At 39.9% G+C, this 22789-nt stretch overlaps 1 protein-coding gene across 3 annotated transcripts in view; it reads right to left on the reverse strand.

Moving 5' to 3' along the window:
• Window positions 1–4032: 4032 nt before the first annotated feature.
• TRAF3 (TNF receptor associated factor 3) overlaps window positions 4033–22789 on the reverse strand; it is a 71930-nt gene continuing 53173 nt past the window's right edge. For all 3 annotated transcript variants that reach the window (XM_061376333.1, XM_061376334.1, XM_061376332.1), the window contains 4 exons: window positions 22268–22360; window positions 17830–17970; window positions 13050–13224; window positions 4033–11811 (listed from right to left, as the gene is read on the reverse strand). In XM_061376333.1, the coding sequence (XP_061232317.1) occupies window positions 11240–11811; window positions 13050–13224; window positions 17830–17970; window positions 22268–22360 (981 nt within the window). In that variant the 3' untranslated portion in view covers window positions 4033–11239. The remainder of the gene's footprint in view (window positions 11812–13049; window positions 13225–17829; window positions 17971–22267; window positions 22361–22789) is intronic.

Raw genomic sequence — 22789 nt, forward strand, 5'->3', positions numbered from 1 at the left:
GCATCAGTGGGGAGGGGTCACAAGCCACAAGAAGTTCTGACCTGACACCAGCAAGGATCCAGGAGCACCGGAGGAGGAACTGGCCAACCCCACCTGTCATGCTCCCACCGCTTCCCAGCTTCCAACTGGGCAGACTGGGGGAGAGTCTCTCCTTTTCATATCCTTAACCCACTTGCTGCCATTTCCCACCTCTGTTGCAAGCGCAGGAGTGAGAAGAGCAGCTCGGGGTGACACCCTGTGCCCTGTGAAGGAACATGGAGGTGTTCCTGCCTGGAGCTCTGTTCCCAGAGGTTTCACGAGTGTGACCCATGAATTGCCAAGGGGAAAAGCTCCTGAGCAGCAGCTCTCAGCCTGGGCATCAGCCAAAACACAATCAGTGGTTTCTGCACAGGGAGCTGGACGTCAAGAAATGTCCTTGAGGTGAAGGGCTCCCACACTGCCATCACCACTCACAGATCTCTCGCAGGGTGAATGCTGGCTGCAATGAGATGCCCTGAATTTTAACAGAGCAGGGAAAAATCTAAACGGTGGATACTCAGCACTAACAGTTCAGAGAAAGGGCTGCCGTGTGCAGAGGGCAGGGGGCACGCTATTCCACAGCCTCAGCACCCCACAGCACAGCCGGGGCACGCAGGAGGGGAGAAACCATTCATGGGACTCTGTGCAGAGATCACTGCTGCGGCCCCTCAAAACTGATGTTTCAGGGGGGCTCCACACTTTTGTTTTTACTCTCTGTACCACACTGCTGCTGCTTCTCAGTGCTGCTTGTCTCAGCTGCTCAGCAGCTCCAGTCCCAACAAAGCTGATACTTGTTTAAGCAGGCCAGGTTTCACTTGACAAGCAGGCAGAGGTCTGAAATACCCAATCTGCCCTGTGTTCATCAAAGGGCCTGTGAAATCCTGTCAGTGGATGGACAGTCCCTTTTCCCCCTACTCTAGCAGTAGGGTAGGACAGAGCAGGGCAACTATAGCAAACCCAGCAAAACCTGTGTTACTGGAGACAACTCTTCACTGCACTGCTACTGCTGGGAGCAAGGAGACAGAATAAACCAGCCTTTGCTGTGGGTCTCTCCCTGGGGCCAGAGTATGCTCCTCTCTCACCCAGCTTTTGTCACTGATGCTGCTGTGCCCAGGACCAGGCAGGCACAATGGAACGTGCATGGGAGTGGAATTTGGATCCAGCAGTTATAAGGAGAGGAACAAAAATGAAAGGAAGCAGAAATCAGTCCATAGAAACAAAGCAGCTGCCCTAACATGGAGATCAGCACATTCTATTCCTTGCTGCCAGCTCACCCTGCTCCCCAGCCTGCTCTCCTGGGGCTGGCTGCCCACCCATAATGCCCTTGGGGAGAGCAAGCACATCACCACTGCAGAGGGGGAAACCAGCACACAACAGATGCTTGACAGCTCCATCTGTGGGGATGTGAGCAACCGAGCCCGCTTCTCAGATTCTGAGCCCATAGCTTGCTGGACGCGTTCACCAGCCCAGCTCATTCAGGACCTGTGCTTGGGTAGGATCTCTTTTTATTCTTGGAGGACTGAGGGTCACCTACCAGCCACCACTATCTACCCCCAGGACCCCTGATAAAGGGGCAATGGCTGGGGAAAGGGTTCACACCTGGTCTGTCCTTCCTGCTGACTGATGGCACAGGGTATGCTGAGGTTGATGCCATTTCTACCAGCCAGGACTGATCCAAATATTCTCCTCTGTGGGAGCTTCTGTACTGGCACAAAGCAGCCACTGAGTGTCCATAGCAATGTCTGCAAACAACTCCTGCCTCTAATCAGCACAGTGATGCTGTCAAAACACACTTCCACCAGCTGCAATGGGTACTGTGGGCTGCAGCCAAACATTTCTTAAACCAATTTGCAGCCCACGGGGTGGAAGTAAGTCCCCAGCGTCTGTTCTGTGTTTGCCAGCCTTGCCAAGCCTGGAAATCAGCTCCAGGCTTTGGCCATTCCCTGTTATTGGGAGGCAGAGGGACAGGCGAAAGCACACATGAGGGACCAGCATTCACCGCTGCCAGGGCCCACCCTCCCCAGGTGACATGTTTGCCAAAGGGTGCACGGGAAGGTACTCAGACTACAACCTCTTTTGGCCAAACAAGGACAAGCTGAACAGCATACTCTGTGATGACAGCCTCCATGGCTCCACCCAGGCTTGTGGGAAGGAAACACACAGCTGACTCATGGAAAACTGGCTTTGGGGAAGGATGGGGGAAATCACATCTTTCATCACTTTTATGACCGCTGGATATTTCCCCCTTACTCAGACAATTCCAGGACTTGGTCACATCAAAGCAGGCTATCCCAGAGAACAGGAGATCGGTCCATCTGCAGGGCCAAGAAGTCAAAGGTTTTGAAAATGCTTCTCCTTACTGGACATCAAGCAAACCCAAGGCTTGAAACTCCCTGAGGAACAGAGATAAGCCAAGCAGCAGTTCTGGGTTTGTGCAATGTATGATGTCTGCACAGCACCCTCTGTAGACCAGGAATGCTCCTCACCCCATTCTCCCCAGCTGCTACGTTCCCATCCCCCTAAGTACTGTATTGCCCACCAGAAGAAAGTATGCTACAAAGCTGCTATTCGCCTCCTGTGACCTGTCATGAAGAAACCTTGTATAAAGACTCATTCTTGCCAGGAGCGACATGATGTATCATTTCAATTACGATTCATTGCTAGGGGGAAGGAGGAACAGGGAGGAAAGAACTGGTGTTTGTCTTCATGCTTAAAACAATTTGTTTCCTCTCCCCCTACCCTGCTGCACTGTAATGACACAAGTGTCATGCCTGAGCAGCACCAAGCAAAAAAATCTGGCAGGAGGAGCAGTGCAGGGGATAGCAAAGGTTATCCTCCTCTTCCTTAGGAGGGCTCTACTGGAGGATAACCCACTTCATTAAGGAAACAAGGAAGGTCACCATCTCTTTCACGCTCCACAGTGAGGAGACATGAAGAGCTTTAAGCGCACTCTTGAGTGCCGGATGTGGGAGTGGAAAGTGCGATGAGCAGGGCAGGGGGTGCCAGAGCATCCAGAGAGTCACTTACCAGTGACTGCTCTCAGCAGCAGAAAGGAACATCCACCTCAGATCATCCCGCACGTGGCGACGACGGCTTTTCATAGCCACCCTTCCCTCTCACCACGGCAGCCTTCCTGCATTTGCTGTTTCTGTGGCCTCTCCATTTTATCAAAAGGCAGTTGGCCACCCAGCACTTCTCCACTACCTGCTGCAAATGCCAGTATCAGCTGGCTGGGTCACACACAGATTGGGGTGCCAGCGGTGGGGCTGTGGCTTTGCCAAGACTCTGTGGTTTTGCCTCTGAGCACAGGCAGGACGTTCCCACATTGCTAAGCCCAGAATTACTCCTGCAGTGATGTGAAAGAGGGGAAATAGGAATTTCAGTAAGAAAGGGGTGGGACAGGCTTCATACACCAGCCATGGGGATCAGGGTTTTCATCACAAGGCTTAATCTGAGTCGTGGTAGAAATCCTGCTGCTGCTGCATTCATTTCAAAACAGCACGCTGCTTTCACAGACTGCACTGTGCTTCATGATTTCAAACATACACCTGAAACACATTTCTGAGTTGGTAAGAGTCACTAACCACACTGGAGAAGGAAAAAAAAAAAATAGATCTCAGTTTCCAGACATTGAGGCCATGTCCTGCCTCTCCTTTCCCAGACCTCTTTGAGGAAATGGTGCACCATAAATGCATGAAAAGCCATTTCAATTATTTCTACTCTATTTGCACAAGGACTCCTGACACTGATGTTAGGACGAACACCATCACCTAGTTTATTCTAGCAAAGTTGTCACACGGAAAACAGCACTTTGATAAAAGTTACGGCAAGTTTGCTGTGAGGAGGAAGGGAAATGCCACAATAAAGGTCTACCACGTGCACAAGCATAAAGCACTGAGCAGCCAATGTACAGTGGGTTCAGAGAAGAGGAAGGCTGCGCCCTGCCCATCTGCAAGTCAACAGCAGTCATTCAACTTCAACACACTTTTTTTTAAAAAATATGATTTCCTACTTAGATTTATTTTTCCTTTAATAACAGAGTTTAGCATTTCAGAGTTTGGCATTCTACACTCTTACACACTGTCCTTGTTTATTAGCATTTAAACACAAAAAAGACATCGCAAGACCTCCAAACACAAATAAATACAAAAACACAATATACAAGAAACTGAAATACAACATATAATAATGCTATTGGGAAATTAAGACATGTTGCTAATTCCTTTTTTTTTTAAATATAATTGTTATTTTAACAACATGGTTATTGCTGAGCAATAAATTATACATTTTAAACTTGTCCTTCCCCCGCCCCCCCCCCCCCCCCCAAAAGAAAAGGACGAAAACCACTGGTTACCAGATCACTTGCACTGTATCCTTACAGCTATTGATAATTAAGACAGGCAGAATATACACAATCAAATGAGGCTGGCCTTCTTTGGTCTTTGTTTTTGATCATAAAACTGAACACAAGTGTACCGTTCACTGAAGAGTATGAGATTAAAGAAATGGATACACAAGTTTCAAACACATTAATTTATACATTATTCTCAGTCACTGATGTTTTTTTTTATAGATAGTTCTTATAGAATTTCTTGGAAACAAATGTCAGCTTTAGTTTTACCAATTATTATGTTGTTTCATGCACTTTAAAGGTTATCCTACTTGTCTAAGAGAAATGGACCTACCTTCAGCCCATCATCTCCTAATGGAGTATTTTTCACAGTCACCAATAAATCATTGGAGTTTCATACCTTGTAGAAAAAATCCTGAACTTCCCCTGTTTATTATAAAATAAAAATTAAAAAAATAAACCGAACAACAGCTATAAGGAAAACAAAGGTGGATCACATGATGCATCAGCAACGATGGAAGCTTGTACCTTCCCATTCCACAAGTACAGATTATACAACTCTCTGCCAGTGATGCAGGTCATAGTTGGAAGATGTGTCCTCTCCGACGTGAGCTATATTGAAATCCAGAGCTCAGAACACTATGCAAGAAAATGACCTTTACGAATGATAATGCTGGTTTATCTCAGTAACCCTTAGACAGAGTCAAATTTTATCACTACGCATCGCACTGCCAGCAATGGAGCGTGTGAACACCGGCATTGCTAAGAAGTTAAAAAGTCCTTGCAGAACTGGCAACCAAATTAAAAGCTTAGTTCCAAAGGACCAAAAAACACAGACGCCACATAGAGACAACAAACCCTTCCCTAAATGGGTAGGTTAGTAAGCCACAGAGTTGGGAACCAGATTTGAATTTCACATCAACTCTGGGATTTTTGGATCCAGGATTTTGGTTCAGGTGCTTCCCTGTGAAATTTAGAACTTACTTGAACCCTAAGGAACTAATCCTAACTTGGAGAGAAAAAAACTAAACAAACACAGCCTAGTATCTACACTAAGATCATGAAATGGAAGACACAAGCTGCAGTCTTGACCATATATTAGAAGAGAAATAGGAATAGTCAGATCCCTTACATGTTGTATATCTCTACTCTTCTAAATCTTAAGAGGATGTCCCTGAATCAGCAGTCCAAAGTTTTCCACAACTTCCTACCTGGTGCTTCTCAGAAAAGGCCTGGATTAAGAGGCAGGAAAGAATTAAGCCCTCCATATTCTGGTTTAAAGAAAAAAGGAGAAAGCCGCACAAGAAAGAAATGGCCAGTCACACTACAGGCTGGTAGAACAAAGATGAACCCACTTCACTTTAACTGAGAGACAATACCATTTTAAGAGGAGCATCAAATGAGACTTAACTTCGTTGGGTGATTCTAAACAAATAAAGCAGGACATTTGCTGCTATTGACACATTGCACTGGCTTTCCACTCCACAGGCTGCACAAAGCACCACCAAGTAGTGAGCAATGTCTGGGCTACCATACATGTACAACCCCAAATCACGACAGCTTGTATGTTTAATTCTAGCCCTTTCTGTCCTGATGTGGGTCTTTAAGGTATGTAAACTTGTTTTTCAGTTCCTTTAAGGGACAAATATATTAGAAAAGTAAAACCTAGTGATCTGAAGATAACACTAGGGTACTGGAACCTCTCTATTCAGTCCTGGGTCCAGGAGACTCCTTCTGTGACTCTGGGCATGTCACTTCACAACTCATCCTTGATTTCCTTTTTCCAGAGAACTCAAATAGCACTTGCTGTAAGAAGAACATCTCTGCAAATGCAAAGTGCTTCCTGTGCTGTACATAGCACTAAAACCAACTCTCCGACTCAGTTCTCAAACCAACTGTCTTTATTGCAGTAGCTGTGGTTTCTAGGTCAACCAGAATATAGAGGTATTGACTGAAAGGATAGGAACTCCAGGAAGAGGTCCAGCTGCTTTTTGTATCTTTTGTTCCCAAATTAAAGGAAAGAATTTGCAATTAACAAGTTGCCCATCGCTACATTTGTTTAAAATACAGGAAGCTCCAAACTAGAGGAGTATGAGGAAGGACAAGTGCCCTAGATTACATTCCAAGGTCTTCAGAAAGGCTAAACAAACTGTTTGTTTGCTATTATACAGGTCTTCAAACCTGGAATATGCAAATCCAAAGTATGCCCTTAGCCAAGATCCTCCCTTAGCAGCAGCAAGTTATATTTGCACCAATCAATCAAGTATAACATGGAGAAAAGGGTTTTGTTTCATCACTTCTACATGAAAAAAAGACAGACTTTGCATATATATGTGCATGCATGTCTGTGTGTATTATGTATGTACCTACACACATACAAGTAATTTCCAGAGCAAACCCTAAGAGATTAGATAGGCAACCCAAGAATTTTCCCCCTTCACCTATTTGTGTATTTGCATAGTTAAATCGTATCAAGGCATCAATTCTGCAGTCGCATTTTTCACTCTTATGTGGCGCAGGCAACTCTTCTTGTCACTTTCTGCACTTCTCTGTCTTGGACAAAGCAGCACCAGTGTTTCAAAAATGAAAGAAAACAGAAGCCCTGCATTGTTGGTGAAATGCCTATCCCATGTGATGGAATACAGATACAAATAGGTGGTAGCTTTTAAACTCCATCTCAACAGCTGTAATTGTGGCACGCTGAGAAACATGAGCGATACAATCACAACCTAACATTCATGGGTTCAACACTTAAATTACAACTAACACAAATCTCTATTACCTTTGCATTCAAGAAATTCACCAGGCACAGAATCAGGCATGTATCTTCGACTTTCCTTTTCCAAGTAGGAAAACCCAATGGAAAGGAAATAAACTGTATTTCATAAGAACGCTAGCATGTTACCCACATTTTTTTGGTCAAAATTATGCCATCAATCATCCCAATTTCCTATTGCACATTCTCTTTGTGAAAAACATTTACAGTACAAGGCTGAAATCAACATTGCATATTGTAAGTCAGCAGCTGAAGGTGTACCACGTAGATAGTAACTGAAACAAGACCCCTTTAATTAGATCAGAGAAGTAATGCAGACATACATGGTCATGCATCATAATCGCAGGTTGGTCTTTAAACACCCAAATAGTTTCATCCTGTTTAGAATTCAAGACTTTCTAGGTAACAGACACACTCATCCTGTACTGAAGAGTGTACAGCAAGGGCAACATCCAGATGGGCACACACTGGAATCTCCCTAGAAAAGGCTGAAAATGGAAGAGTCTTGTACGTAATTCAGAGTGTCATTGTTAAGAAACAATACCAGCAAGAGATTTCAGTTGTGTGTTGCTAAGAATTACTAAGCAGAGGAAAAAAGGGTTCTGTTGAAGAAACTCTGTTCAAAGTAATGCAAATACTCTTGGACCCCCTTGCAATCATACACACTGAGGAGTTAGCTGGGATTCAAGAGTACATGTGCAGGCAGACTGTCACCCCATGAATCACTTTGAACAGACAGTCCCTAGAAAACTTTGGATCTCTCAGTCAGGAACATACAGAAAGAAAAAGACAAAGGGCATTTCAATGGTGAGAGTTAAATAATTTAAAGTGTTGAGTAAAGCACCAGGTATCTTTTTGTGGCCTTGTTTTCACAAAATGCTACATACTCCTTGCTGGAAAGCAGAGGAAACCGATTTCTATGTACACAGTAAGAACTCTATAGAGATGGCCCGCGAGTTCCGCGGAGAAGTGTTACAGTCAAGGCTTCAGGTATTCCACAGCAGGCGGTGTCTACATTTGTGTAGCAAGATCCTGGATTTCACAGTACGCAGGGCTGGCAAACTGTAAATTCTCTGGCAGCTTCATGTAGTTTAAAAAATAAGTGCAGTAGGCCTCCGTTTTATTAACTGTGATAAAAAGCACATATGAAAAAATATTTTTATATTGATAGCACATTACTGCATTATAAAAGCTGCCCAAGTGAAGCTGAAGATTCTGGCAGCTGGTGCTTTTGGCACTTGGGAGATGTGGAAAGCAGCATAGAGATCTGTGAAATACAACAGTGACTGATGTTTCTGCTACAGTGATCGGCATTAATATAGTTAGGAGTGTTCATATTTAAACTTCTCTATGAAGTTTCTGAGTCAATATCCCATTAAGAAGAGATATTCAGATCTCTTAAAGCTACTAGTTTAGGCTGTGTGCAGACTCAGGAAGACTTCCCTAATAGTTTACTCTTTCATATGTTTCAAAGTCCACTTTCAATCACAAAGGCTGGAAACACCTTTTTCCTCCTCTTTTAAAGAGCCTGGATTTAGAAGCGTAATTCTGTCACAGGAGTTGGAAACTGTAGTCACAAATCTGCAGAATATGCTGGCCCTGCTTATTCTAGAAATCTCCTCCAAGTCCCAGATTGAAACAGGATATAAACTGTTTTGAGATGGCCAAACGGTTTCATTTAAGTTTACAAGACATGCATTAGCAATGGGAGGAGAGTCCTTTGGACATTTCCACTTGGGAATCCTGTTTTCAGTAAAATTCTGTGATGCACAAACACAAAAGCTCAGCTGCCTACATTCACAATTATTAAAATGACACAAGTTGGACGAACCTTCGCCCTAAAGCATAAGTGATGGGTTTGTTTATGCAGCCTGCATAAAACTGCAAGTGCCATACAATTATATCTAGAGATATAGATGCGGGTATATCTATAGATATTTATGTCTTGTGCAGAGCATCCTCCTTCTGTGCTAGAAATTAAATGCTAGCACATGCCTCCATATTTGAGCTTGCACCTGTTGACAGCAATGTACCATAAGGGGAGTACAGTACCTGGACAATGGAAGGCAAGAAAAGGAAGACAAGTTGCTGCTGACATTTGTGACAGTCAGCAGCAGGCAGTATTCTAGCAGGTGCCTGGAAAACCCATGAAGACCACTTAGCATGCACTGTATATCCATAAATACTTCTTGCAGGCACTGTGTGTGAAGGCACAGCCAAAAAAGACAACGGCAAAAACAAGCTGAAATACAAAGGCATGAATTCAACTGCAAAAATTGTGACTATGCCTCAAAAAGCAGAAAACTGACAAATCCTGACATTAAAGGCTGAGATGCAACGTTTTCTTTTAAGCCCACATAGGCTAAAAACACAATGGTGCAAGTCCACTCTGCTTAAGCAGTTCTTAGATTTTAAAGAGCACCACAGTCAGGCTATATCTCTACACTTGCTTGTCACACAGGCCATTAAATAGAAGCAGATGAACACAGCAGGTTGCAATCAGCATGTTTCAGGGCTAGCAAATGCTTTCTACTACAGTTCAGGCTGTTTTTAAGAAACCCATGCATTCCCTGTTAGGATGCTTGTCTGCTATGAAAGCTGTAATGAGCATATATATTCACAGCCCCACAGAGTTCTTAGATGGGTCCCTTTCAAGTGATGCCACCTTACAACCACAGGCATTAGAGGAAAAATGTCGCCTGACTTCACAGGGGCCATGGTGACTGTCTAGTCCAAGCTCCATAGGAGCACTGAGCATAATGTTTTGGCACCTGAATAAAATGGATTCCACCATGGCCAAGTCATAGAAGCTCCAGAAGCCAAAGAAATGGGCTTTGGCTTCTGTTTGTACATCGCAAGGTACCTAAGGGCTCTGAAGACATGGCTAAACATTATGCCTGATGTCCAATTAAACTACTGTTTCATACATCAGAATTAATCTGAATAAAAAGCTATGGTTTATAAGCAGCACAGCACATCTAAGGCACATATATGCATGCAAGCCACCATCACTGTATTAAGACATTGCTGATTTGTCCTTAAAGAAGCAATGGCTGCTAGTACAGAACAAACATACAGGCTTTTTTCAGCACTAATCCTCCTCCCCAATACTGAAAATACTATATACTGCTGACAGCATAATGTGCAACATATATAGCTTGATTGGAAAGCATGGGGCAGAACTTTAAAAAATGTACAGGATTCCGTTTAGAACTCCAAAGTTCAACAAATGCCCTATTTTAGGGTGAAAACAATTATAAATCTGATAATGATGCACAGCATCCATGAGTGATTTTTCCTTAATTTTGAAATAGTGTCATTAACTACGACATATATTGTAGGTTTACATTTCTAAAGAGAAATAACAGAATTGAATAGTTTTTTTCCTATCACAAGTGATAACCAGTGTTTGATATCTTCTATTTTTCTTCCAAGAAATATCAGTCTATCAACAGTTTTAAAATAAAATGTTTTCTGTAACAATATAACTTTAAATAAAAATATGATTTTGATTCAGATACTTTTGAGAAGACATGGATACTTTTCCAACATCTTCTGACAAAGTAATTATTAAAACAGAGACCAGATGAGGCCTTAAAAAGACAATATACTATATTTCAGACAAGATTGCACCTCAGTTTTTCAAATAATATCATAACTGCAACATTACTTCATTTCTTCTTTTAACATGCTGACAATTTCCAGCTAGCCCACGTGTGAAGTTTTTGTATTCTAGCTTAACAAAATAAAAGTAATTTAATCAGCACATACTGTATATGTCTTTTTACCTCCAATTGACTAGATCATTAATAAGTTAAAAAAAAATCCTCTCTGACCATAATCATTATCCTCATGAGGGATAAGTGATTCTTCAGAGCTTAAGTGTTGCTAGTTCTATTAAAAAATATATCATGGTATGATTTCTTAATGTGTTGCTACTTTCGCAATTGGACCCTATGCAGTTATGCCTTCAAACTCTTCCATCTGTTCCACAAGGTGGTTCTGTGAGCTTTAGGACCTCTGATTGAAGACAAACTGATACAAAACCCCCAAATGGAGTTGTCTTCTGTTTAATCTGCCTCCCCTATTGTATGTCAGGGGTCTGGTAGATCTGATGTATCCACTATGACTTTAATAAAAATAGTATCATCTTTAATATACGTTCCATTCTCTAGAACAGTTTGAGCCACAAAGACTGGGCAGCCAGATGCAATGTTCATTTCTCCAGTTGGCTTCTTGAAACTGCTGCTGTTTGGATCTGGCTTGAAAGCATCCCCTAAGTGGCGTCGAGACGGTCCCTGATCCATCAGCATGAGAGTCACTTTCTGTTTAAATGGCCAAGGAAGCAATGCATCATATTCTCCACGCATTATGACAAAAAAGAGCGATAGGTGCGTCCCCTTTCCCATGCCATCTCCATTAAGGTAAACTCTGGCACACATCTTGTAGCCAAAGTATCCAGTATAAAAGGGTTGGCTGTACAAGGACAAGGTCTTCCCCATGACTGCCTCTTGCTTCCGACGTTTATAATCTCGAATTTTCCAAATTAAGACTCCATTGTAACTGGCAGTTTCCAAAACTTGGAATCGGAGATCCATGTCAGCCAAACGGATATCATGAACACTCAGCATCTGATCATGTCTGCTCAGCTGTGTCTCTAGCAGGCCTGCCAGAAAACGGAAGGGACTATGGTAAGAAAAAGCAGGTTTGGTTTGGTTTTTTTCAGAAGACTGTGAAAATCAATCATACATTGTATATGAAACACTTTCTTCCTCAATAACCAAAGTGTGTTTGGCCACTGATGAAGCAATGTCCACAGACAACAGTTTGCCACCTAGTATTCTTACAAACACAGGTGTTAATCACCCATTCATTAAAAGTCAAATATTCAAATGATCTAACATAAATTTGTCTGGCAATGTAATTAAGAGGCTTCCCTTTTTTGAGAGATGACTTGGCAGCATTATCTGCAGATTGCTATTAGCAGTGAAGTCTCTGGAAATGGTCACACATCCTACATAATCCCTTTGAAATTCAGAAGCACTGCTGATCACTAAAAATATCCTTCTCAGACACTACTTGTCTCAGAAGTGCAGTGCTGTTACCATGTCTAAAGTTCATCATAAAACCCCACAAAATTCAAGCTTAGCTCTGTAATTTATAATCGTTTAGTTAGTTTGGAGGAAGGTCTGGTTTTAATTTCCTCTTTCCCCCACATGAGAAGGCTACTCCCTGTCTTTGCACACTGCAAAACTGGCCAACATAGAATACTGATATGCAGACGAGTTCTTAAGAAATGTTTGTTTTATACAGATCTAATTAAATGTTAATCATTTAATTACTTATTTTTAATGATTTAAATTATGTACCAATCATTTAAACACTTACATATGGCCTACACTATCTTGCTAAATACAAGTTTTCATTTCATTCAGCAAGCATGACAATAACCTCATTCTGAAGCAGATCTCATAGTCTTCTTTGGATCAAATATACCTCTAACAGGTATCAGGAGAGGTGGTTTCAGGTCGATAACCATATTGTTGATCCATTCATGTGGGAGAAGAGTAATAAAAGAATACTAATCAATATACCAATACTGTATTTAAAGAAGCTGCTGAGCTACTAGATGTCAAAGATTGACTGAGAAACTACTTATAATGAACTAACACTGTAATCCAGATACAGGTCAAGAAAACAAAAAGGACAAGGGTCAAGCCTAAGAAACTGGAAGCAACCCTTCAGAAGGACTGTAGTTTTATGAAATAAATAAATAAGTAAAACCAGAAGAATCAGCAGTATTGATGCTTCCACAAAAATCACAATGGGAGTGCCATTCAAAGGACACCATTCTTCTCTTGACAGCACTGCTTGAGTACTTCAGTCCATTGTGCTTACACTTACTTGTATTTCGAGCTCCTTGCCCTGCAGTTTTATCAACACTTTCCAGCTCAGTCACTCTGTTCTGGAGGGATTCTACACTGCTCTTCATGCTGTCAGCCTCCTCCCAGTTCTGTCGGAAGGGACGGATTTCTTTGTCCAGTTCTTTGAGTTTTTCTGCTTGACTGTCTATCACTCGCTTTATAAAACAGGTACGAGTTAAAATAACAAAAATACATTATTTTATGCAAATTAAACAGGGATTATAGATCAACAAGATGCATTTTCAATATAAACAAGTTTCACTGATGTCAACTGTTTCAATAACAGAATCCTTGAAAATTTAGAGGACTAGCCCAAGTATTTATAAAATGCTTATATTTATTGCTGCATAAGTATTAATATTAGAGCACTATCGTAATTATCAACACAATTATTTAAAAGAAAAGGAATTGTGCTCATCTAAATTTAAATAAGAAAACCAAACAAACAACAAACCTTCAATACAAGAACAGTATTCTGAATGCCTCTATACTGATGTTATGGGCTGATACTTGTTGGGATTTGCCAGAGCACTCAAGCAACAAAGCACGGGCACAAGAATTTACCATGGTGTGAATCAAATGGCTGCTTATGTGCTTGTGTTTATCCTTGGGTAACAGCAAAATAACTTCCCCTTGCAGACATGGAGCTGCAGTATGTATATATGAGGATACATAAGCATTAGCAAGCTCTAAGTTTACATAAGTCAACTATCAAAGCGTAAGTTATTATGTGCCCATAACCAGAACAGAAGCCCTCAAGAGTGTAAGCAAAACTACCACTTCTGGCCACTTAAGCACTTTTAAAATACCCACCATTATTTCCTAAAATGAATAAGCCATTCATGCTGAAGGGGCTTTGTTGGTTGATTCATTTTAAGAAAAACAAACAAACAAACACCATACAATTGGTTTTGGAAAGGCATAAAACATAATACTCAAGAAAAAAAAAAAGAATGCTGGTATTCTATGGCAGAGGAACATTTCAAGCATCTCAGTATATTACAAATATAAAGGAGAACACATTTCCTAGTCTGCCTCAAATCTGATGGAAGAAATACATAGCACTCACATTATCACAGCTAATTTGGACTAGCAGGAATTTTAGCCAGAACCCCATAATCAGTTGTGAAGTTCACATGATAGAAATATTTAAGACAAGAAACTACTTTTGCTACCACCTACAGTTAAATTTCAAGTCTAACTTTACATTTTATCATCATATAGTGCCAATGTGTGTAAAAATGATTTTCCACTTCTTTCCTAAAAAATGTAGCAGTTGAGTACAAAACAAGAAATTAAAGTTATTTTGCATTTGCCTTCTGGTTAGCCATGTGGATTTGATGTTCCCCACTGATGGGGAAAACCCTTCTGCCTCATGCAACCTTCATTTCCCCTTTTAGGCATTTACTTTCAATCATGTGGTTTCAGATATACTGGAAGTCTGTAACGATTAATTGAAGGCCAGCTTTGATAAGCCAGCTAGCCAAATCATGTTCTAGGCATGTTTTATTTTGTTGTGTCTCAAAACCACCGAGTAACCTAACACATTTCAAGATTGTTTACTTCTATATTAGCGTTTTAAAACAAGCGCATTGCAAAATTACAGCTTTGTGAATGGAAGTTGTGTACTGAGTCATAAATACAGGGGTATGATCCTATTAAGTAGATAAAACAACTTGTTTGGATGTATATACTATCCGCTATCAACACAGTTGTTCACTTTCATCACTTCAACTGATGGTAATCATAAAATAAGATAGGGAAGGGCTGTTAGCGGTACATACAAAAGGAAACACACCATAGAATGGCCTGGATGAACATTGTAAGAGCCAAGCCACAAGATTCATACATTAGTTCACAGTTAACATGCTGCAGTAAACTCAAGCTGTGCCCAAGTCTGATCTTTTTCCTCTACTCACACAAAATACGAACTTTGCAAGGCAAGAACAGTAACATGGTTATGGGTTTGTTCAGTGCCTCAGCATAGAGATGCTCTGGTTTCCAATTGGGACCTCCTGGAGCTAACACAGTACTACACAAAACGAATAAATACATTTTTAGATGGATTGCGAAAGTGGTACAGATTAAGAACTGTAAGCTATTCTTTTGGGATAAGTTTACTAAAAGTTGTTACTAGGCACCAGCTTCTCTTCAACAACCTGTGTGCAATATTCTACCTTCCTACATTCAGAAACAATTCTGGTTTTTAGCTGCTTCTACTACACATTGGCAAGCATGTATATTTTATCTCCTGTATGTCTTAATAAGAATTCAAAAGATACAGAATAATCAGAAATAAGACCTGAACTCAGTTTTAAAAAGCATTGGGATCTTTATCTTTTTACCCTATGCTGGGAGATACTGATGTGGAAAAAAACAAAAAGCTAAAGAACACACTGGAAAAAGGAATCACAGGCAGTACTTGACTAGGAAAACAAATTATGCATCCTCCTCCTTTGAAGGAATGTGCTACCAATCAAATAATTCTATATTGATATGGTCACTGCTTTTTTTGTCTTTTAAGTACCTCATGCCCACACTCAGCTTCAGACTTTGCTCACTACTATCCTTCCATGTTCTACCCACACTGGATGCTGGATGTCGAATTTCCTTTCCACAAGGCAGCAGTTGAAAAAGTATTATACATACTCTTAGTAAAAATACTTTCCCTCGAGAGCAGTACATAGAACATGAATCTGAATCAAAACATCTCAAGGCTGAGGTTCCAGACAGTGCCCAGACACCTTTGATGCACTAGTTGTGTTAAATGTCCCACAGTATGGATGATACCAGTTGTGCTCAGTGAAACAGCTGCTCCCAAGCCAAAGAAGGTTATGTGACAACTAATACTAAAAAGGTATGAGAAATTATTAGCATGCTATAGGACTTGGGGGAGTAGGCAAGCACTGCCTGCCCAGACCTGAAATGGCTAGTTCTACACTGGAAGTATCTGTGGCTTTTATAAAGCCAAGGCTGTTGAACACAACCCAGAAGAATGGTTCACAACAGGTAACCAATTCCTTCAGTACCTAGTAGGTAGCCCCTAGTAGGTAACAGAAAGAGGCTAATTATATTGAGGTGTGTTTCCAGGATGCCTTTAGCAACCTGACTGAACCAGAAGTTACAGTAAGTGGAAAGAATCGGGTTGAAATACGTGTAAAACACAGTTTGGCTTAAAATAACTAAACTAAAATAGCCAGTGAGAAGAAGTAAAAAGGGTAGGGGGAAGAAGAAAGAGAGGAAAAAAAAAAAAAAGAACGAAATCCAACAAACGCCATCCTTCTCTAGTATTTATTACCAACAAAAAGCTACCTGTTGGAATCTGACAACCATATTGTTCTGTGGGGTTTTTTTCTAAACATAAACCATTTGAAAATTGATTTTGCTAGCACATACAGCTTGAGGAAATCAAAGATATTGCTATCTGCCATCAAGGCAATCATGAAAAACTCTATGTGTTTGCCATTTCCCCTCTCATCACTGGTTATTGAGACAGCACGTGTAAAAACCCCACGCTTACAAATTAACTTACCTCCCGGTAGATTCAATCAGCAATATCAATACATACAAAGATTAGCTTCCCAGTGTCAGAATGCAATATTGTAAGTATGCAGCCATATCCCAGACCATCATCAGACCAAATAACAATGACTATGGCAGGCTAAACTGGGTACTACATGGGCACAATGTGGAAAACAGTTAAGTACTATAAAGAGAAACGCTGCTGTTGCCAAACCTAAAGGTTTCCTTATAAATCAACATTGAGGGCCTCAAGATGCTGAACTCTTGAATGTGCTATCCTTTGAATTTAGCCTTACTCTAGGTTGGATAACTATATCTTGCTTGAGTATCAACATTTGTAATTTCATGTGAATAGTAAGTGACCAAAGATCATTTTATTTGCATTCATTTCAGCTAAATGCTGAAACAGCTATCTGATATTCTAGCAGGAGGCATACTAAAATAACATGTAAACGATACTTTCACAATAGCTTGTTAAATATCTCCTGAGGTTTCCCTAATTGTGGTAACTATCATGCAAGCTCGCACAAAATTCCCAGCATCCACATTTCAGGCCAGCTCTGAATGCAAGGTAAAGAATTTCAGCTTGGGCTAAGCACCACACTACAGCATCCAGAGAATTTCTAGTTTGATGCTGGCTTGTAGCTGGGTGACTCAGACCACAAAATAAGAAACTGAGACCTACTAGCAAAAGAGTAATTAGATACATTTTCCTCAGATGAAGGACAACAAATATGGATTCAAATGCATTGTACTACATTTGGATTAATTCCACAACAGACTGATCTCAGTCATGATTAATAGTTTTTAAAATACCAGCAAGTAGAAAAGAAATACACATGATATATATGACAGTTTTAAGGTGCTAATCTTGTTCTCCAGTTCTACAGTCTGACCGTAGTTCCTCAAGCAGTTATTTTTTGGAGAGAAGTCAAAATAGTTACGATTATTCCTCTGATAAGATTTGTTATTTTAATTTCAATCTTTTCCCTTTTTAAACAGGGCATTTTGTTTTAACACAGGCTAGGCAGTTGCAGTGTTTTAGTAAAGTATCTTACTCCAACAGACCAACCAGCTACTGATGAGGGCCAGGGGGAATAATCACAATAGCTTTATAATAGGGTAAACTCTGCCCCCCCCCCCCTTTTTAATTGGAACACCTAACTTCACAAGTGTAAAGGCACAGAACAGAAGCTACTACCATTTCTGCTTCAATGGGGAGATTCTGAATTTCTTACCTGTAAGTGAAGTATTTTAGATTCATTATTCCGCAGCATTTCCTTCTGTCTTTCAATTTCTATTTCAAAGCTACAAATCTGATTATGTAAAGTTTGTATACTCTTGTTCTTTTCCAAACTTTCATTCTGGAGCAAGGCCACCTGGAAAAAATTCTACAATTACTCCTGCCAAAGTTTATTACAAATACCTGTAACTTTGTTGGTTTTAAACTATCTTACACATATGAAAGGGATGAGATTCTAGTAAAATCTCTCTGTTATCTTGCAAATAAATAAATAAATAAATAAATAAACAAACCCCAACTTTCTGATAAGCTACTTTTGCACTTCCACAGTGTAGTATTGGTACAACTTTGGCTAATGAAAGTGCAGATGGGATATAAAACAGCAAAATAACTTGTCTCTAAGCATATTATTTTCTTTATTCAGTTTGTTATTTAATGGCTTGGTTTCCTGGTTTCCACTGACTGACTTGGGAGTTGCTTGGAGTTTGGAAGAATCAACCTATTTAGCTCTAGATCAGTGTAAAGAACGCAAGCCCAGCATAGAAGGGACACCAGAGAGAAGCTGAGCAAATGAAAAGCTGGTCAGGAAGGGGAATATTAATCTTCCCCACCTATCACAATCTATCCTGATTGATAGCAAACTTAAGGAAAAACATCATCTGCATGGGATTGGCTTGGCGTCACAAAATATGGTGATGAAAACTCCTGAAATGAGTGAATACAGAAGGGATCCATGTATGTGAAGGAAAATCCAATGGTGCCTACAAGTATAAAAGACTAAAGAGCTACAGGCAGAGGATTGTATTCTCTCTCTGTATTGACATTTTATGAATTCATTCATTAGTGACTCATTCTGATTTTAAAACATGAGCCTTGTCAGAAGAGTATCATATCGTATCTATTCCTTGCGGATGAAACTAATACACGAAGTATTCTGTCACAGTATTTTTTGCTCTGCTCATTAATGTGGTTTAAGGAAGGGGGTTGCCTTTTGGTGACGGCTTGCTTTTCGTAAAAAAAAAAAAAAAAAAAAAAGTCTTATTTTTCCCCAGGTAAGATAATTCTGTGGCAAAACCATAGAGAAAATACACTTGACACAAAATTACATTTGGAAATGCCCTGACTACTTCCACAGATATATCTTTATATGGATAAGAAGCAGCACCATTTCTGACCCCGGAAAATCTTGGTAAATGCTCCACATTAAGACCACTTGGGATGCTCAAGTTCCCCCCAAAAATATACACCACCACTACCAATACAGGTGCTACCTTGAGGTCATGCCACTTATACTTCTGATGTAGATACCACTGTAGAATTCCACCACCTTAACTGCCCTCTACTAAGTCATAGTTGAATCACTTAGATATCACTATTATTGAATCACACTCCTAGACTCAAGAAGCAAGCCTGTTCAGAAGGGCAAATAATTTCAATCTCTATACTAGCCTAAACCAGACAAGACCTTCAAAGTCCACAGGCATTCAGCAGGTTCATCAGACAGAGGACCAAAAATACAGATACCATAACACATAGGTATCTATTTTTCAGTATACCATAGCATGTGTGCATATATGCACATACATTAGTTCCCCATTTTATATATGGAAAAACTGGCAGAAGAGGCTCAACAGAAATGAGACAAAGCTATTTTTTGCCACTGCAGAGAGAGAAACAATCTTGAGGCTGAAGGAATGCATGGCTAGGTACTAGAGAAAATTTTCAAGAACAAGTTTAAATTTAAATCCGCATCCTTGCCGCCCACATACTTCAGATCTGCTGGGTAGCCACTTTTCATTTTTTGCATCCTCCTTTTCCTTAATGAATCAGAGTTCTTTAGTTAACTGTGATCTTTACATTCCCCTTTTCTCATTGTTTCCTCCCCAGGCCTCCCAGTCATAAGGCAGTTACGCTCTGTGTCACTAGCACTACATTTCCATTTCTGTACTGAGTTATAAAACATGGGCTTGTCTTGTACTGAGATTTTCCACGCAGTTTTACAGAACACAAGAAAAACAGAATTATGTCCTGCAGCCCTTAGTCATCTGTCATTCCTAAGTTAGTAACTGTAGTTAGGTGGTAATTTGTGAATATGAAATCTTTAAATACATTCTCTTAATTGCATCTGATGTAAGTCTTTGGAACTCCAGTTAAAAAAAAAAAACACGGTAAAGGAAACAGCATCTGTTTACAAACTGCACCATTCAACTTCCCTTACTTCCCTGTCCTATTTTAAATATTGCTAGGACAGAGTATGCTCTATTCTGCAGTTTTTCAGCTTAGCTATTCCTTATTATTGCTTACTAAAAAAGAATGGAAGAAACTTCACACCACAAAGAAATGGATTAAAAAGGCCCCATGTTTAAGTCATGTATTAAAAAAGAGAAAACAGTTTATACCACATTTCTTAAGAATGTGACAAAGTCACATTAAGAGACTTATGTTCAACTCATTATTTCCAAGATCACAAAACCCGTGGGAGTTCAGTCTGTCCCATCACAGAGTGAACGAAGCATGAAATTTTAACTTTCCCCACAAGGTTTTGATTCAAGATTTTACATTTGACCTTCTCTTACTGTTCTCTGCCAACAGCACCATTAAAATACTGAACTGATAACACAAGCTTTGCAGCTCTGAAGACTTTCAGTTTGCATAATACACAAGCACTGCTAAAGAGCATGGTGACTGGGAGCAGGCAACTTCTCCTTTCTCCTCCATACACATCACAGTGAGTACCCCAAATGAAATCTTGACACCACAGAAACCAACATGACTTCCACTGACTTCAGCAGAGCCAAGATTTCTGTGATATTCATCAGCTAAATTAACTTTGCACTGTCATCGATTCAATTCTTCTCAAAGAAAAGAACAACAATAAAGTTACAATCATTTTGTTACCCCTCTCTAAAATAAAGTCACTGACATACGATATGTGGTTAGCTATTCTGGTAACTTGGCACAGTCTTGGGATTTCCAGTGATTCAACTCTTTATTATGAATAGGAAGAAGTCTACAAAGCAGGAAGTGAAAAGGAAAAAAAAAGAAATATATATATATATAAATGGGCAAACAGTGATAAGAAGTTATGTCCTAAATGAAAGTTAAAGCAAAAATTGAACATAACAGTAGTAAAGTGTATATTCTCTTAGCTCTATTAAGAGACAAACATAGAACTGCTGGGCATTTTTTAAATGACAAAGAACCTTTTGGGACACTGACAAAAGGCAGAACAATCTATATGGAAGTCACAAGGAACTTGTGGGGATTTTTCCTATGACGTAAAATAAATTGTATCATTTTAATCAAGACTAATGAAAAAAGAACTAAGGATATGAATTTGTGTCTGTCAAAATCAAAAAGTGTATAGTTCCTACATTAACAAAGAGATTCAAGTGCAAAAGCAAACTTAAGTATTGTTATTGATCATGTAAATTAAGACCTACACGTGTAGTAAAATTCTACCCCAAAAAACCAAAACTACACTAGACCATTCCCAGGTTCAGTGATTTCCTCATGGGACCTTAAGTTCAAAAACAAGCAGTCCAGGGACAAAATGTGCTGGGGACAAAAAGCAAAATCGTATTTTGCTGTTGCCGTTAACTTCTGTTTTAAAACTGTACTTTCTGTAGCTGTAGTACCTTGCTGGAAACCCATGTGCATGGGATCACTGTAGGTCAAGAAAAGAATACACTTATTAGGCAGAGTTTGCTAACCTCAAAACAGTGATTTGTTCTGAAGTTTTGCATCTGTGTATCAAATGCCTTAAATTTTATTTGCAGAGAGATAGGGCTAAGTCATCTACATGATAGATCATAGCTGATACTGATATGATTTCCAACACCTCCCAGACTGCAAACAGTCTAAAATCAGGAGTCCCAAGGAAGCACTGCAACATGAACTTCATTGTGGTCTACCACAAAACTAGAAATCGTCATGCCCAGGAGTTATAGTATGTTTAATTTAATGAACCTTTGCAGGTCATTAAGTTTGGAGAGCAAGAAAGAACAAAAATAAATAAAATTACTGATGTATTACATGGTATTTCTAATAATGTTATCTCTGGAAAAATACTGAGGTAACAAAAATACAGCTCATAGCTGCCACAGCTTTTTGAAACCTCCCCTTTTGTAAGAAGGCAGCTCAGAGAGGAAATTTAATACTGGACTTTTTATCTACATGAAGATAGTGTTTTAATTAAATTACCAATGAGGAAAATTGTATATGGAGTTGTGAAACCAAGTTTCTCACAGCATTTTGTTATAACAAAGGTACCAGTTATGCTAAATGGCTTGATTGCTTTTGGAGCCTACCGGTGCTTTAGCTGTACTTTTGAACAGCTGTTAAAACACACACACAAAAAAAAAGTGCTTCTTCCAGTACTTTCATATGATTTAAAGAAATCAATGAAAATTAGAAGTGAGTAGAAGATATACCTTATTTTCTAGAGCATTGCTCCACTCTTTCAATAAGTTAACATGCTGCACTGCTGAGCTGGCTTCATGTGCTTTAATTTGTTGGTTTGTTCCCTGTGACAACAAAGAATTTATACATTTTAGCCAATTCCACTCCTTTTAAACCTATAAAGAAAGAGTATATCAAGACACAGAACCAACATTACATATTTTGGTTCACAGATGCACGTTGCAAACTGTAGAGAGAAGGGAAATCTACTCAGGAATTTGCAAAAGTCAGGAACACATTTAATATCGCAAGTGTTTTATACAATTGCTATGTATCTCCATCCACTGTGCTTGATACATCAGAGACAATAAAGATGAAAAAGATTTACAAAATGAATTGTATTTTAGAGTCTTCTGTGTAGCTTTACACTAAATAAAGCACAATAAAACTCTTGAGTCATACAAAACCTAGAGTCCAATTCCCAAAACTGTAATTTAAAACTTCTGCTGTATTTCATGAACAGCTTCATAAGCACTGAATTTTCCCTCAGTTGA

The sequence above is a fragment of the Neopsephotus bourkii genome, unplaced genomic scaffold, assembly GCF_033783945.1.
Source record: "Neopsephotus bourkii isolate Nb327-2 ecotype Australia unplaced genomic scaffold, CSIRO-AGI_Nbou_v1 NB_1707, whole genome shotgun sequence".
Taxonomy (NCBI): Eukaryota; Metazoa; Chordata; class Aves; order Psittaciformes; family Psittacidae; genus Neopsephotus; species Neopsephotus bourkii.